The following is an 18,326-nucleotide window of genomic DNA, read 5'->3' on the forward strand; positions in this document are numbered from 1 at the left end:
ATACAAAATATGCAAATACTGTTCAAATACAATCTTATTTACATTTACTATTGTTACCACCTTACATATCAATGACACTTTTCTAATCAACCGGATGTTTACAACAAAAATGGCCGCCCCCACAACTTATAATGAGCCAACTTATACAGTGATCTGTTTTCCCTTCTAGTGGCGTTATTGCAAATTTTTATCAGACTTATTGACAATGACGAAGAAAGAGTACATTGTTATTGGTTTGGCATTACTGCAGATTTTGTCTTTCTCGGTATTTCTGAAGGGATTTTTTCCTCTGAAGCAAGGTCTAAAAGGTTTTGCCAGACTGGAGGACTCCCCAGCCGTGCCCGGAGATACTGATAATTCAGTACCAAGTGGACACTACGACAGACTTATCATAGTTGTCATTGATGCACTGAGGGCGGACTTTGTTCTTGCTTCTCAAACGTATATGCCATTCTTGAAGGAAATGATAAGAGATGGCCATGTGCTGCCATTCACTGCAAAGGCCCACCCTCCAACAGTTACACTACCCCGAATAAAGGTTTCATGTTCTTTTTATGTGTGAAAAATATAAAAATAAAACGTTGAGATTAAAGTTTCTACCTAATTTATATATTACACACAAAGACAATCATTTGATGATCAATTTGTTGAATTCGACCAATGAAGAAGTTATTAAATCTTTAGTAATGTATTTGAAACATGTATTTAGCATGTTTAGACTTGGGTGAATATATTGTACTATGGTCAAGATCATGTTGATTTTTATGTATCTGTTAAATCTGAACTGTACTATGGGCCATATGGCCTTGCATACTGAATAAACTGTCTGTCTGTCTGTCTGTCTATATAGCTGTGCCCGGTAAACTGCAGTGTTGTTGGTTAATGAGTTAAATTGACAAATTGAAGCTAGGCTGATTTGATAATTAGCCAACACTTTGGAATGGATACAACAACAAATAATGGCAGCCAATTTTTACCAAAAATGACAACAACTTTTGCTAAGGTCCTTACTGAAATGTCGAGACCCCAAATGGGTACAGTCATTCATGATCATGTGGATCAATCAAGTCTTAATTGACTTCATTGTGAGATATGCAATCTGTTGGTTAGCTCAAAGACTAGCTCAGAGATTTAGTCAGAGATTACCAAAAGGCAACATTATCTATAACTTTAAAATGGGTTTCGCTAAAACGGCACTTCAGCAAAACGTCATTGAGTGAAAACAGCACTGATTGGCGCAAATGTAACCTCGGTCAAAGCATGGACATATCATGCTTGTGGCTCTGGACTATCTGTAGCAAGATATAGAGAAGAGTCTTCCCCGTCCACTGCGTGAAATACACAGGTCCTGTTTTTGCTGATGTGATTGGCAATATGAACTTTGTTATCAGCTTCCAATGAATTATTGTAAATAGAGACAAGTGGTGACAGTGATGGTGATGAATAAACCATGAATAAGGTATATATACCACTACACAAAGCAATATGAATAAATTAAACATCTACAAAATTAATATAAATGAATAAAGCACATATACCATGTATACTATGACATAAATCATTCTTGTCTTTATCATAAAGCTTTGAGGTGCCGCATTTACTCCACAATCGGTAATCAGTTTGAGCTACTTGAATCAAACGTGCTAAATAATGCATAAAAAGCCGAGCCTAGTGTCCCTTTAATCAGGTTATGGCTGGCTACACATTAGGATCCTTTGAAGAACAGTAAGAAGAATACCAATTAAAATTTTAATTCAAATAATGAGGTATTAAGTTAACCATTCATGTCCCAAAGAAATCTGATGTTTTCCCTTCATCAGTGTCAACACATGCGTGACAAAAGAATAGTTAACACTGTGTCTTTCAGCTTGATTAAATGAGCATAAATAAAAACTTAAGATACAAAAACTCCTCTCATTTCATTGAAGATGTAAGAAAGTTTTGTTTGAAATTGAGACATTATCCCTACCAAGGCGAACTAACAGTCATCTTTTGAGATAGGGAGTCTTATGTGAGTAAACTACCAATGGGATCTGTGAATAATGATTCATGTCATAAGGTATCAGTGAAGATTACTCTTTTATCATGAACTGGGAACCAAGATTCAAATCGCTAATAATCAATTTCTTTGTAGGCGCTAACAACTGGTGGCATCCCAGGATTTGTAGACGTTGTTCTAAACTTCGGTTCCAGTTCCCTGGAGGAGGACAACATCATCTCACAACTGAAGCGAGCAGAGAAGGAGCTTGTGTTTTTTGGTGATGATACGTGGATGAAGCTGTTCCCAGAACACTTCTTCAGGACTGATGGCACGACTTCCTTCTTTGTTACGGACTATACTGAGGTAGACTATTCATCATCTGTATTAGTTATTGATCATGTTGTGGCAGAACCCTATACATTAGGGCTGGCTATCGATATAGATTTTAGTGATCGATAATCGCTAACTGTCAATCAATTATCAATAAATGTTTGAGAAGAAACTTTAAGCGAGTATGCAAGAAAATCCTGACAGAAATCAATATATTTGACTCCAATGGTGAGCAGTTACACAATTATGCAAAGATTACTTGGTGGATGTTTGAGATATAACAAAAACAGTTGCTTTCCGTCTTTGACAATTGACATTATTGACAATAACAAGTTTGTATCGGTAAATCTAAACTTTATTATATCACAACAGTTAATGAAAGTTATTATCGATGACAACAATTTCATATAGATAATTCGATGAAAATTCTGATTATCGATCTCATCGTTATCTCGCAGACCCCCCCACGGTGATTTTAGGTTAGAAGTGGTCCTCATCAACCTTTGCTGGTTGTAAGAGTTAATCTAATGGATCAGGTGGTCAGGCTTGGTGACGTGTAATGCTGAGTCATCCATGTGCCTGAGCGTGTGGTGTCACTTCTCTGTTACCTTTGCTGGTTGCAAGAGTTAATCTAATGGATCAGGTGGTCAGGCTTGGTGACGTGTAATGCTGAGTCATCCATGTGCCTGAGCGTGTGGTGTCACTTCTCTGTTACCTTTGCTGGTTGCAAGAGTTAATCAAAAGAATCAGGTGGTCAGGCTTGGTGACTTGTAATGCTGAGTCATCCATGTGCCTGAGCGTGTGGTGTCACTTCTCTGTTACCTTTGCTGGTTGCAAGAGTTAATCAAAAGAATCAGGTGGTCAGGCTTGGTGACTTGTAATGCTGAGTCATCCATGTGCCTGAGCGTGTGGTGTCACTTCTCTGTTACCTTTGCTGGTCGCAAGAGTTAATCAAATGGATCAGGTGGTCAGGCTTGGTGACTTGTAATGCTGAGTCATCCATGTGCCTGAGCGTGTGGTGTCACTTCTCTGTTACCTTTGCTGGTTGCAAGAGTTAATCAAATGGATCAGGTGGTCAGGCTTGGTGACTTGTAATGCTGAGTCATCCATGTGCCTGAGCGTGTGGTGTCACTTCTCTGTTACCTTTGCTGGTTGCAAGAGTTAATCAAAAGAATCAGGTGGTCAGGCTTGGTGACTTGTAATGCTGAGTCATCCATGTGCCTGAGCGTGTGGTGTCACTTCTCTGTTACCTTTGCTGGTTGCAAGAGTTAATCAAAAGAATCAGGTGGTCAGGCTTGGTGACTTGTAATGCTGAGTCATCCATGTGCCTGAGCGTGTGGTGTCACTTCTCTGTTACCTTTGCTGGTTGCAAGAGTTAATCAAATGGATCAGGTGGTCAGGCTTGGTGACTTGTAATGCTGAGTCATCCATGTGCCTGAGCGTGTGGTGTCACTTCTCTGTTACCTTTGCTGGTTGCAAGAGTTAATCAAATGGATCAGGCTTGGTGACTTGGTTGATGTGCGTCATTGTATCCCAATTCCATGGATCAATGCTCATGATGTCAATCACTGGATTGTCTGGTACTGATTTGATTATTTACAGACTGCCATCATATAGCTGGAATATTGCTGAGTGCAGCATTAAACAACCAAAAAAACCCATTAGAAGGTCCATAGTTCAGATCCCATCATGATGATCGGTTCACTACACAGACACCAAACACCTTTGGATACCGAGCCAATACGTTACCCTTGATGTGTAATGATATATTGTCGTACCCCTCACTGTCCCGGTTATCATAATCTGTTGTAACAGTTATAAAACAATCCATAGATTGCACTGAAACTTGTGAAAGACTTCCACTTAAATTAACTGATTTCAGGATAAATATGTTTGTTTACAGATACAAGAAATTTCTGTGCATGTGATATGCAAATTAGCTTGTGACTTGTAATGCTGAGTCATCCTTGTGCCTGAGCGTATGGTGTCACTTCTCTGTTACCTTTTCACTCTTGTCGGTGTTTTGAAAGATCAACCCTTTGTATACTCACTGGCAAGAGAAACGTGAACCATAGAAACGTGTTGAGAAGTATGTACGTTAAGAAGAGATGTTATCAATGTGTACCACTTAATGAAAAAACTAACAGTCAAGTGTTACCACAGAGTGTCCGTATTCTTATCACGATATGCTGCTTGTGATTTCTAAAGACAAATAAGACGCTAGACAAATGGTGCATCTCGAGTCACGTGATGCGTTCATGAGCAATGGTTCACACAACAATACCAGTATGTTTTTTGTGCATCGAACCAATCTAATATCTCTTGAAAATGAGTAATTCTTATATATTAGCCAACATGTGGGGTGTACACGCTTCTTTTGTCGGTGGGGGGCACGGGTGGCCCAGTCGTCTAAAGCGCCGCGATTCGCTGTGCAGAGTTGTGTCCCTTGGGCACGCCAGAAACCTATGATTGTGGGTTCGAATCCTGGTTTGCCCCGATTATATTTCTAGGTTTGTCAGCACCATACCCGTGCTCGTGGGTTTCACCGAAGTGGTAAACGTCTGAGACCTGCATCACTTGGGGCTATACACGCCGGGATATAACTGGAATAATGTTAAAAGCGGCGTTAAACCCAACTCACTCACTCACTCACTCTTTTGTCGGTGAGTTTTTATGTTTTGGACAATCAATCTCCATCGTTTAGAAGTTGTTGTTTCACGTGGCGTGTATTGTGTTCAGGTGGACATGAATGTGACCCGCCACCTCCCCGAGGAGATGAAGCTGGATGACTGGGATGTCATGGTCCTCCATTACCTCGGACTTGACCACATCGGTCACCTCGATGGCCCAAGGAGTCCCCTCATCAGTCCCAAACTGTTTGAGATGGACAACGTCCTGCAGAAGTTGTATCAAGCAATGAGGCAGTGGGTAGGTCAGGCTGTCTATATTTGACCCATCATGATAAGACCGCCTCCGTGGTCTTGTGGTAGAGCGTCCGCCCGGAGAGCGGAAGGTCCAGGGTTCGATCCCGGGCCGCGTCATACAAAAAGACGTTAAAAGATTGTACTTGTTGTTACCCTGTCTGGCGCTCGGCATTAAGGGGCTAAAACAAGGACTGGTCGGCTCGGAGTCAGTATACTGTGTCTGAGTGGGGTATTCATGTTAAACTGCGGCATGGTATCTCAGTGAGCTAGCACTATAAATCGGCATCAGTCCGGACTAGTACAAGCAGCCACACACACACATACACGTGCATGCACGTCGCTATATAAGTGCAATAATCTTGGACGCGACGTTAAACCCAATTTCACCTCACCTCACCCATCATGATATTGCAGTAATCATTATGTACCTCGAGTTGGCTAAAACGCTGCAATTTGCAGTACAGAGTTGCATCCAATAGCTGTGTCAGAAACGTAGGATTGTTGGTTTGAATACCGGTTCACCCTGATTATGTTTCTATGGTGATAGCACCTCTCCCGTGCTCATGGGTTTCACCAAATGGTAAACGTCAGCATCCCTTCTGGCTTTCTTACAAACATCAAGTCGACAAGCTGTGATATAACTTTGCTGTTGAACCCAACTTTCTAACTCACTGTTATGTACCAGGGGCCCGTTTTACAAAGCGATTGTAGAGCTACGACTACCGTAACTCCTATACTTTAACATAGACTTACAACCATCTTAGTGCTATGATCTCTTTGTGAAATGGGCCCCAGGCTCTAACCTGTGTTGACCGCCTCCATCATCTAGTGGTAGAGCTTCTGCCCGGAGACCTTCTGGGGGTTCGATCCCCGGCCGCGTCATACCAAAAGATGTTAAATGGTGGTTACCCTGCCAGGCACTTGGTATTAAGGGGCTAAAACAGGACTGGTCCGCTCGGCTTCAGTATACTGTCTATGAGTGGAGTATTCATGTTAAACTGCGGCATGGTATCTCAGTGGAGTAGCACCATAACATCTGTAATAATCCAGACTAGTAAAAACAGCTACACACACACGTACATGCACATCACTATATCAGTGCAATAATCTTGGACGTGATGTTGAACCCCATTTCACCTCACCTCACTCACCTGTGTCATATCATCACTCACATCAACTCAACGCCCGCATCATAAAGTTTGCCGCACGTTTCGTTTTTATTTCCATTTTTTAAAAAAACAAACCAAATCCTTAAATATTCCAAGTCCAATGGTAGTCAAATACTGTATTCCAGTATTTTACTCATCAAGGAATACATTTATGTAGGGAGGTCCTTTCCCGGGTTGATTGTTCACAATTGTTTATTGGTTCCATACTAGTTCGAACAACCGAAAAAAAAGAAAAAAAGACACCGCCCGCCCTCACTATATTTTCAGAAACCATTGCCTGAGAACCAATTCTTTTATTTCTTTAAGCCTAAATTGTACACTCAAGAATTTGCATAAGTTTGCAAGTAGCTGTAATAACCAGATTGATTCCAGTTGGACGAGAGGGACTTGACAAGTCTGATGATGGTGTGTGGAGATCATGGCATGAGTGATCAAGGCGGCCATGGTGGGGCATCACCAGGGGAGACAACTGTTCCTGTCATCTTCTTAAGTCCCAGTCTTCATGACACTGTACCAGCTGGGGGTAGATATATTTTGTCATTTGAAATACGGATAAGTGGTAACTAGCACTATGGCATAATTTTATAACGATAGTGAGGTTACTACAATATACAGATTGTGATAAACAAAGAATTAAACACGCTGTTTATGAAAGATGAATTTCAGAAAATTTAATTTAAATGAAAATAGTTTTGGCCCAGAGTTTGTAGTTTGGGGGATATTTACTGTATGTTTTTTTCATGATTGCAAGTTACATTGAAAAGTTATCACAAAAGCATCATGATTCCGGACCGCTGGAACATTTAATATATCTTATCAGAAACACATGTTTTGTGTTCTTTATATTTATTGGGCAGTGGTGTAGTCTAGTGGTTAAGGCATTCGCTGGTGACGCCCAAGGCCAATTTCCTACATGGGTACAATGTGTGAAGCTCATTTCTGTTGCCCTCCCCCTCCACAATGAAATTGCTGGAATACTGCTAAAAGTGATGTAAAACACTTACTCCTAATACTCACTGTTACAGTACCAGCCCTGAACATGGCTAGTCCCGGAAGCATTATGCAGATTGATGTTGCGCCCACTCTGGCTGCCCTCATGGGAATCCCCATACCTAAAAATAGCCTGGGGGAGATTGTTGCCTCAACTCTGGTTGGTTACAGCCTTGAGGACAAGGTGCGGCTAATGCAGGTCAATGGCCACCAGGTGTCACTGTTACTGGAGCAGAACGTAGCAGACGTGGAGAAAGGTAACACTCAATACAAACATACAGCACTGAAACCACACTCCTCTGCTACCTCACGTCACAGATATTGTTTGATAACCCATTAACTGATTTCATTTAATACATTGGGACATCCTTTATGAGACATCAGCTTTATATTTGAGTTACTATAGATCTTGATTGTCTAGATAGAATTACGCACTTACCTGTAGCTGATCAATTATTGTCAGATTTGGCTAAATTATTGAACTTCAGTCTGCCGATGAGTAGTTATTTTCAGTCACTTACTGAATTAAACATTCTTAGAGATAATTGTGCTGCTAATATCAAACTGGCAAGCATGTAATACTCATTCCCCACCAATGTGACATGTACGGTTGTCTGCAAGGTAATATTGTACCGTTTTCAAGATCTGCTCCGGAAACAAGCGCTATCACCATTTTCAGTCTAAGTCAAAGTCGTTGCTTTGGAAATTCGAAAAATAAATTTTAAAAAAATTCCAAACTATCAAAAGGCACCAGTTCACCAATTGACCTATCTATGTGCCAAGTTTGATTAAGATATCTCTTATGGTTTTTGAGTTCTGCTCTAGAAACGAAACATGACGGACGGTCAGATGGAAGGTGGTTGGAAGGACGGACAGACAGCACCCATTTGTATATCCCCCTTCCACCTCATGATAATAAGAATTGATCTGACTTCCATTTGCTGCTGTATGAATAATCTGTTGATAAAATCATGGTGTGGTAGTAGTGAATTATATATCAAAGAAACAACAAAGGAAAACTGTGTTTCAAAACAAAGCTAAATACAGCGGTCTAATAAATAATTTAAGATGTAATTTAGTTTATAGATGCTGCAAGATGAACATTTAGAAATAATCCTCCTGAACCTCGACTTTTCTTTATGATTTTAATCTAGAAAATGGATATCGTCGTTATGAGCAAGTGATGAACAGACATTCTGATTGGCTGAAGACGAAAAGCACAAACATGTCAAGAGAATCTTGGGAGATGATTGGTAATCGTCTGGTGAAGGATTATGGGAAGGCTGTGCAGGAGATGAGGTCAAGGGTCAGTGAAACATCCACCAACTATGACCTGCACGGGATGGGGGTTGGCATTGTACTGATCTGTCTGGTAAGTGGGAGAATGGTTTCCGTGTAGTTTCATCGATAGTTCTCGCATGTAAATCGCATGTAAATATAAATGGATCTCGGAACACATTCATTCTGGTGACCAAATATGTCTTCAGGAATGTAACTTGGAAGTACTTGTAAATGGAAAGATGACATATTTGACATAATATATAACATGTATGTGTTTGTTTGTTGTTCAACACAACACTCAGCAATATGTCAGCTATATGATGGAGGTCTGTAAATAATTGAGTTTGGACCCGACAATCCAGTGATTGACATCATGAACATCGATCCACGCAATTAGGATACAATGACATGAATCAACCAAGTCAGCGAGTCTGACCACTCGATTCCGTTAGTTGCCTCTTACAACAAGCATAGTTGCCTTTCACAGTGACCTTTTCTAACCTTGATCTTCACGGGTAACATGTATACGTTGCTAAGTCAGGAGTTATTATGTAGTTATTAGCAAAGCAGTGGTATTATAGACTTAAATGTAAAATACAAGCTAATTCAGAACTAAGAGCTCTGATTGCGGGTGAATGATTTCTCCTTCCAGATAGTATTGTTCCTGCTCTTGTTGTCTGTGTCGGACATGTCAACATTCAGACTTTCAACCAATAGAATCGCTGTTTGTCTTATCTGCTGCATCCCCGTTGTGCTGGGTCACATGACCATGTGTACGAGTCAGCTCCGCAGCGACTTCCTGTGTACGACCCACATCCTCATCCTTCCAATTCAGCTGATGGTGATGATAGGTGTTGTCATGGCGACACTGTTCCTGGTGATGTCCTTTGTCAAATACAGAGACAGAATTATGGTAAGCAGAAAATCGATGAGTGTTTTTACAATGGACTGCCGTATACGTTCTTGTTACTTTCATACCAATAATGTTCATCATAAAAGTGACTGAGTGAGTTTGGTTTAATGCCACTTTGAACTGTAATCCAGTTATATCACAGCGTTTTATCATACTATAAGAATCATGAGATCTTATCTTGCCTCAGATCTCCAGGCACTTCTCAAGTAACATACTGAATCTAGGAAATGGAGGTTGTGTTTGAATTTGAGATGTTGAACTCTGTTGGGAGTATGAGAGGAGAGTAGGTCCTCAGTTTCTCACACTCATCCTAAGAGCCCATGAGATGCCGTAGGACTGGCTGATTGTGTTCCATTGTACCCAGGCTGTGTGACTCATTGTTCATGCCATCGACCACTGGTTTGTCTGAGCAGACATATGTGCATTGGCTGACATATTGCTGATTGCAGTGTCAAGACCATCTATAAAAGTCCAGTTTCCACCCTTGCCGAACTAGGCTGGTATTATGGAGTTACATTTTGGCTGGACTAACGAGTCTATGCATAGTCCAATCAAAATCGTGCACCGAAATCGAAATCCGGTTCGTAGAGTGTCATGCAGATTTCAGTCGACTGCAGGATTTGCAAAGCATGTGCACCGCTAACTCGTTGTCAACAGAAATTTTCTAAATATTTTCATGTTTTTAATCAAGGTGCTCACGTGATTTGATGCACTTCGCGATGTAAGACTCGTTTTATCACAATATAGATTTTGATTATCAATCAGATCGTCTTGATTGGGCGCCACCGTTTTGTTTGAAACAAATGCAAGTGATACGAGAGGTTGAATCTGATCAGTCCTTAGGAGAGGCATAGAAAGGACATAACTCGTAATAGCCACTGGTGGCGCTACAATCGAGCCCAGGAATTCCAGCCTAGTTCGGCAAGGGTGGAAACTGGACTTTTAAAGTCAGTTAACTCTCTTGCCTCGGGAAGATGTGTCAAGACAGATTCACTCCCTCTTTCTCTCTCTCTGTGATGTAAAATAAACCAGAAAATTTACTTTGTGGAAAGATAATTTATGATTTTACTACTGCAGTACAGTATACTATGTTTATAACGAACATGCTTATAACAAACTTATGTTTGGGTCCTGTCCGTCTGCTGGATATATGCTTATAACGACTATGGTTATAACGAACTAGAGTTAGTGGTACCTTTGAGTTCATTATAACCATAGTTTGCTGTAGTTAAATGCCCCCTGTGGTTTTCTCACCTCACTCATTTCAGTGCGTAAGGATGTCGTGTGTCGAGTGGGTGTTTATTGGAGGGTCGCTGCTGCACACTCTCAGTCTGTTGTCCAGCAGTTTTGTGGAGGAAGAACATCAGACATGGTACTTCTATATCATCACCCTGCATGCTGTCATCATCTGCAATCTCATTGGTGCTGTCTGCTCTCAAGCAGCCAGTCAAAAAGCAGGGAGCGCTGGTGATTTTGATAGACATGAACAGACGACAGATAATCAGAACAGCCATAAGACTCACAGAGACACATCTTACCATGAGATAATCAAACAGAGTGAGAAGATAGACAGTGGTTCACCAAGCATTACGGTGTGGACGTCTGTCACGTCAGTGGCAGCCATGTTTGTTGTGCTGATGCTATGCAGGGTGTTGAGGAGGTGGAATCAGACAGGAGACAAATGGCTGACTGTTCCTGACATCGGTGATTGGCTTGTCAGGTGAGATATCAACCTCACACATCAGACCAGGACCCACTTGCACAAAGTGATCTTAGTGCTAAGATGATCATAACCCCCACACTTTAACATAGGCTTACAATAGTCGTAGTGCTAAGATTGCTTTGTGCCCTGGACTGTGATGATATAAATACAAGAATTTCAACATTTCAGATTTTGAGGTTGCTATGTGATTATGTTAATTGGATTTGAATAAAATAGAATGCAAAATAGGTATTGCAACTCTGATCTCCCACCACTACCTAAACACGCACACTCACTCACACAATCACACTTCAGTAGGTATATGACAATCAATGCAATCAATGCAACTGTCAATAGGGATGTAACGAAATGTTTAATGCAGCTATCAATAGGGATGAAACAATATGTCAGTTGCAATTATTTTTTCCAATACAATATTAATACAAACTGGTTTTAATCAAAAGCACATGAAAACCCAAAGGTACAAAATGAGAATACAGAGTACTTTTATGTGCTATTGAACTTGCCACGAGTACTCGTTGTTAGCCGAGACAGGACACACATATCCATCATTCTACTTGTCGTGGACCACCCGCTACTAGGGTGAAACGGTGAACCAGTGCATTGTGAAGTTTATGATACACGATAGGTTTTGTCTCTATCGATACAAGATGAAACATTTGCTAAAATATATTACTTACTACTCATTTACTGACCCCACCACAGTGTTTTTTGTCAGTCAGATGTTGCAAAATGTGTTGTAATTAACTTTTTAAGTTCACTGCTAAATAGACGCTACGAACATGGATTTACAGCTAGCTTTTCCTTTGGAACATGTTCTGTAATATTTACTCACGAAGTTTTCATGTAATTTGATATAAATATGCATATCGGGTTATGGTGATATGTATCGTATAGTGACCTTGCAGTATCGTTTGACCCCTACCCTCTACCCCTCTCTTCACAATGGTATGTGCCAGTGGGCGGACCTCATACATAGTCATACAGGGTTAATTGTCAGGTCACAACTCAACTTATCCTGGCTTACAAATATGTATGTATCCTGATGACATCAGTAAATGGGGGACAGACACTTCTATATTCTGACATTTTAAATAAACTCAAATAAATATTTTAAATTTGTATCTGACCTGTCATTATGCTTAAAGTACCTTATCACAAACTACCCCAGTAATCCCTGTTTGTGAATGTGATTTGGTTGAGGTAGTGTACGTAATCAAAATGAAGAATATTTATCAGCATATCAACTCAATAGTGAAATGAACCTAATGAGAAAGCATGTATTCTTTCATCACGTCCGCTATTCAATGTCTGTCTGTTGTTTCAGACCAGAGAACAAGTCGGCTTTATCAGCTGTAGTGGCCATCTCCATGTTGTGCCTTGTCACCACCAGATGGCGATCATCATCTCTCATCCAATCATCTTGCAGTATTTTGGCTGCGATATCGACCTACTGCTCTAAAGCTGCCACGGGTGTCATTGTGTTCCCGGGTGTGTACTCAGGGATGACCAAGTAAGAGTGTTTTTTTTGTTTATTGTTTTCAATGCCACACTCAGCAATATTCCAGCTTTATGACGGCGGTCTATAAATAATTGGGTCTAGACCAGTTAATCTAGTGATTGATGTCATGAGCATTCATCCACGAGCTGTTTGTTTACATAAATCATTATGAAATCAGACACCAGAATGTTTAGATTTGTTCTGAGAATTTTGTGTATTTCTTGGACATATTATACCACTGGATCATTTTTTAGAATTTTCAGTAAACTACCACTTAAAGGTCAGTGAGCCACCGTGAGCTCATTTCAATCCCCAAACAAGTCTTACATGACCATGCTTTGACCTATTTAGTCACGTGTTTCTTCAGATCTTTTGGTGCTTGAACAACAAACAAACAGATCTTTGGGTATCACTCAGTGGCTTCCTTGAAGTCACATGGCATGTCAAGGTCATGCATGCATGGTGACGCTATTCAGGAATTCCTCACAGGAATGTACCAATATTTAACATAAGAATGTGCCAACATTTTTAGGAATGTAACATTTAATATAGGGACATACCGGTACCAATTTTTTGGGGAATGTACCAAATTTTAACACAGGATTATACCAATATTTAATATAGTAATGTACCAAATTTTAACACAGGATTATACCAATATTTAATATAGTAATGTACCAACATTTAACACAGGAACTTACCAACATTTGATAAAGGGAAGTACCAACATTTAATGTAGGAATGTGCCAACATTTTTAGGAGCATAAAACATGTAATAACTGGATGTACCAACATTTAAGAAAGGGATGTACCAACATTTAATATAGTAATGTACCAACATTTAACATAAGAATACACCTTCACACATTGGCTGTTCCCAGAGGCGTCACAGAAGCCCAGCTGACCTACTTCATCCTCCTCCTGTCCCTCATCATGTTGCTATGGCAATGGAGGAGCCAGCTGGGGGAGCCAGGGTACCAGACAACCGACCTGTGGTCAAGCCTGCAGACAATATGGCTGCTGGTTATGATGCTGTTGCTACGGCCACACAATTCAGCACTGGTTGCCATGGTGGCTGCAATAGAGAGCCTGGTGTCCGGTCACATGATCTCCGTCACCAAACTGCGTCCTGCCTTCCTGACACTGTACTGTCTGTGGATGGGGCAGGCGACGTTCTTCTTCCAGGTTCGTCAAATCTCTTGCTTTTAATTATCTGCTTGTTATGGGTTTTCTGACACTTAAGAAATATTTGTAGTTTTCTGTCTAATCACAAAAACAACCATAAAACATCGCACTTACTTTTAAAAGACAACTTCCTTTACAAATCAAGCCAACGTCTGCGTATTTACAATGTCTGTGTGACGCCACAACCATCGTTATAGTTTGGGTACTCGCGATACTCGTGATGGCTGTCCAAAAACATTGATGCATCAGTAATTGTTTGGTTCTAGGTTTGAAACAAGGTACTAATCATTAAATATATGTGATCAATTGTATTCCTTTATCATGAAAAAACACTCCATATTTATGATTTGGGTATAGTAATAACACAAAGCTGAATAGAAAGCATCAGAATTGTGATACTGTGGAGTTGTGAGGCTCATGTTTCCTGCCAGCTGTGTGTTAGCATAAAGAGGTTATCCAGCGGCTGTGTTTTGGGATATTTACCCTCCAAAAAACACATGTGTGATAACCTCTTTATCATCTAATGTCATTCTTAAATTTGATCATCAATATAAGTATTTTCATCTCTCATAATCGATATGGCTGAACTATTGCCAATGTGACCTAAAACATTAACTCACTCACTCATCTCTCATAAAAGGTATCTCAAGTCTTCCTGGAATATGTACATTAATATATGCTACCGTATTTGACGTAATAAGCGCCCAGGGCGCTCTCAAAATTAGAAATGGGGGGCTCTTATTAGAATATTACTTTGGTGGAAAAAACAGAGTTGAAAGATAAATTTCATGGTTTATGCTAACAGTCTGAACTGATTATATACGACAGATACATTTTTCCAGAATTTAATTGCCCATAATTAAGGGTGCATATAACACACGAGTGCATATTATACACGAATAAATAAGTCTTGTGTACATTGATCAATCGGAAGGGGGCTAATTGGGATTGTTCACTTGCCAATATATTAGCAAATATCGCCATGGGCTCTTATTAGAGCGGGGCGCTTAATACGTCGAATACGTTACATCACAATGTCAGTGGTAAGTCAGTGAGCCAGTCACGACAGTCACGACAGTCACGTTAATTCCAAATGAAACTTGTCTTTTATACAGTGATGCAAGTACCATGAAGGCAAAAAGACAATTGCCTACAAATAATTTCTCCCCACAGCTACAAAATGAAAGAAGATAAAATTTCAGACATAATTTTCAGGAAAAAACCCTAAGCTGCAGAGGTCTGCACATGTGTGGGAACTGATATCCTTACCATCTCGCTAAATTTCTTCGCAATTTATATTTCTAAAGTAGCTTACACTTGTGAAAGGCCTAGCTACACCCCTTTTCAAGACCGATTTTCATCAATTCGGACGTGATCGCTGATGCCATATTTGTTTATATTACCACATTACTGAAAGCAGTACCTTTCTGACCTTTATATTCAAATATTGGTAAATATAACCAACAGAAACAGTTTTATCTGTCTGCTTTTTCCCTTCGAAACATCTTCCCATTATGATAAAGGAAATGAACCTCAAAAGCTTGCATATGTTCACATCATGGATACTGTGAAAGAAAGCTTAAAACATACACTTGTGCTATTCTCATTCATTTTTCATACCAATGATCAACCTTGAAATTCAAACCAATGCTATGCTACTGGCATGCATACGTGACCAGTGTCCCATTCCACAAAGTGATCATAGCACTACAACTGTCCTAAGTCTGTGTTAAAGTAGGGGGCACGGGTGGCCCAGTCGTCGCGATTCGCTGTGCAGAGTTGCGTCCCTTGGGCACGCCAGAAACCTATGATTGTGGGTTCGAATCCCGGTTCGCCCCAGTTATGTTTCTAGGTTTGTCAGCACCATACCCATGCTCGTGGGTTTCACCGAAGTGGTAAACGTCTGAGACCTGCATCCCTTCGGGCTTTCCTCCCACATTAAGCTGACACACCGTGATATAACTGGAATATTGTTAAAAGCGGCGTAAAACCCAACTCACTCACTCACTCACTGTGTTAAAGTAAGGGTGTTATGATTGTCGTAGTGCTAAGATCGCTTTGTGGAATGGAACCCTCTCTTCAGTAAAATCTGTCTGTATCCGCAGGGCAACTCCAACAGCCTGACCACAGTGGACGTGGCGGCCGGCTACGTGGGTCTCCATGACTACCACCCTCTCCTCATTGGTCTGTTGATGTGTCTCTCCACCTACGCTGGACCGATCTTCTGGATGGTCTCACTCCTCAAATACATCAGCACGATGGACGTCAACTTAGATGACGTTTCCAGGACTAACAAGTAACTATTCTTTATTATGCAAACATGCAGGGGTGTAAGTGAAAATAACGTCACTGCAATACTGAACATGTCCTTTTACTCTGTGTTTCTACGTATTGAAAGAATTGTCCTCTTGAAGAAATGTGGGGAATCAAACATATATGCTACCCCAAGGCCCCATTAGAAAACTGCAAATAAAGTTTTAAGTGTAGAATTTAAAGTGAGTGAGTGAGTATGGTTTTACGCCGCTTTTAGCAATATTACAGCAATATCACAGCGGGGGACACCAGAAATGGGCTTCACACATTGTACCCATGTCGAGAATCGAACCCGGGTCTTCGGCGTGACGAGCGAACGCTTTAACCACTAGGCTACCCGACCGCCCCGTAGAATTTAAAACAATATTAGAGGAACCTTCATTAACTTGTAATTTATATACCAAAGTATTTTTTGTTTCTTTCCATGGGCCTTTCATCTCCAAACCTTCCCAACATTAGGTGAAGTGGGGTGAAAAGGGGGTTTTACATCGCATTCAAGATTATTGCACTTTTTGTGTGTGTGTGTGTGGCTGCATGTACTAGTTCGGACTGACACCGATTTTATAGTGCTAGCACACTGAGATACCAGGCTGAAGTGTAACATGAATACCCCCCTCAGACACAGTATACTGACTCTGAGCCGACCAGTCCTTGTGTTTGCCCATTAATGCCAAACGTCAGATAAGGTAACAACAAGTACCATCTTCTAACATCTTTTGGTATGACGCGGCTGAGGATCGAACCCCACGCCTTCCACTCTCTGGGCGGACTATACCACTAGACCACGGAGGGGGTCCCCAGCATTAGCAAATGGAATGTTTCTAAGGCACATACAGTATATTCACAAGGAGACGTGCTTCAGTGTTCTCTGTTGTCTGTTTTCAGACTGAGAGTTGGCCACCAGGAGGCGGCAGTGACGGTGATGATGTCCCGAGCTCTTCCCCTGTCCGTGTATTGTGTGCTGGTGACCGTGGAGAGGTACCACCTGTTTGTGTGGACGGTCTTCTCCCCCAAGTTGTTGTATGAAGGTGTGACCACCGTGGTCTTGTCAACATTCGCCGTTCTCCACGCAGTCTTAGCGCTCAGTCACAGCAGTAGAGCCAAAAGCAGAAAAATACACGAGTGATAATCATCAGGAACTTGGTGAAGAAAACCAACACAGATATGACATGTTGTTTTCCAGGAACTGTTTTTTAGCAGGTCATATTTGAAATTTATTCTGGACTTTAATGATCTGACATGTTTTATTGATATGTTTGTGTATTTTTTGTTGATCATATCGTATTTATTGTATAGGTTACATGGATTTACCTTTGTAATAAAATACTATCTTAAGCTTTAGCTCCACTATTTTGGAATGGTGACAGGAAATAGGACTAATATCTTGCAAAACCCAACAAATAATGATAACAAGCTGGCAAACCATCAAACACAATAAGACATTTCTATGTGTCCACCACATCTGTGAAGATCCAGGGTAGAATAGGTCTTCAGCAACTATGCTTGTCGTAAGAGGCGACTAACGGGATTGGGTGGTCAGGCTTGCTGACTTGGTTGAAGCATGTCATCGTATCCCAATTGCGTGGATCGATGCTCATGATGTCAATGAGTGGATTGTCTGGTCCAGACCCGATTATTTACAGACCGCCGTCAGATACTGAGATAACTGGAATATTGCTGAGTGCGGCGTTACACAACAAATAAACAAACAAAACCTGTCCACCACCTATTGCTATAGATACAAATTCAACCTACAGATGGCGCACCCACCCCCCAGCTTAAATAAACATGATGGGGATTATCCCTTGGCCAGCTGCTGGACCATTCTTGACCAACTTGTGTTATCCCTGGACAAGCCGAATAGCGACTCATGCCCCTCTCGTGGCCATGTTTGCGACCAGGTTCCGTCTTAGCGTAAACGGGCATACCTAAAACAATTGTCAACTCGTTGCGTAATGGTTCACACATTTTCCCAATATATTATATATATTTCAGATTTAAAGCACAATTTAAAGC

At 40.9% G+C, this 18,326-nt stretch overlaps 1 protein-coding gene across 1 annotated transcript; it reads left to right on the forward strand.

The window, feature by feature from the left end:
- Positions 1-109: 109 nt before the first annotated feature.
- Positions 110-17,645, forward strand: LOC124118385 (GPI ethanolamine phosphate transferase 2-like). The gene is made up of 12 exons (XM_046480469.2): positions 110-538; positions 2,135-2,344; positions 5,051-5,239; positions 6,777-6,927; positions 7,430-7,651; positions 8,549-8,766; positions 9,328-9,588; positions 10,857-11,308; positions 12,639-12,824; positions 13,694-13,997; positions 16,103-16,293; positions 17,196-17,645. The coding sequence occupies exons 1-12, from the start codon at positions 206-208 to the stop codon at positions 17,434-17,436; spliced, it is 2,958 nt and encodes a 985-aa protein (XP_046336425.2). The 5' UTR covers positions 110-205; the 3' UTR covers positions 17,437-17,645.
- Positions 17,646-18,326: the final 681 nt, after the last annotated feature.

Source organism: Haliotis rufescens, unplaced genomic scaffold (genome assembly GCF_023055435.1).
Source record: "Haliotis rufescens isolate VD_foot unplaced genomic scaffold, xgHalRufe1.0.p SCAF_2, whole genome shotgun sequence".
NCBI classification, from domain to species: Eukaryota; Metazoa; Mollusca; class Gastropoda; order Lepetellida; family Haliotidae; genus Haliotis; species Haliotis rufescens.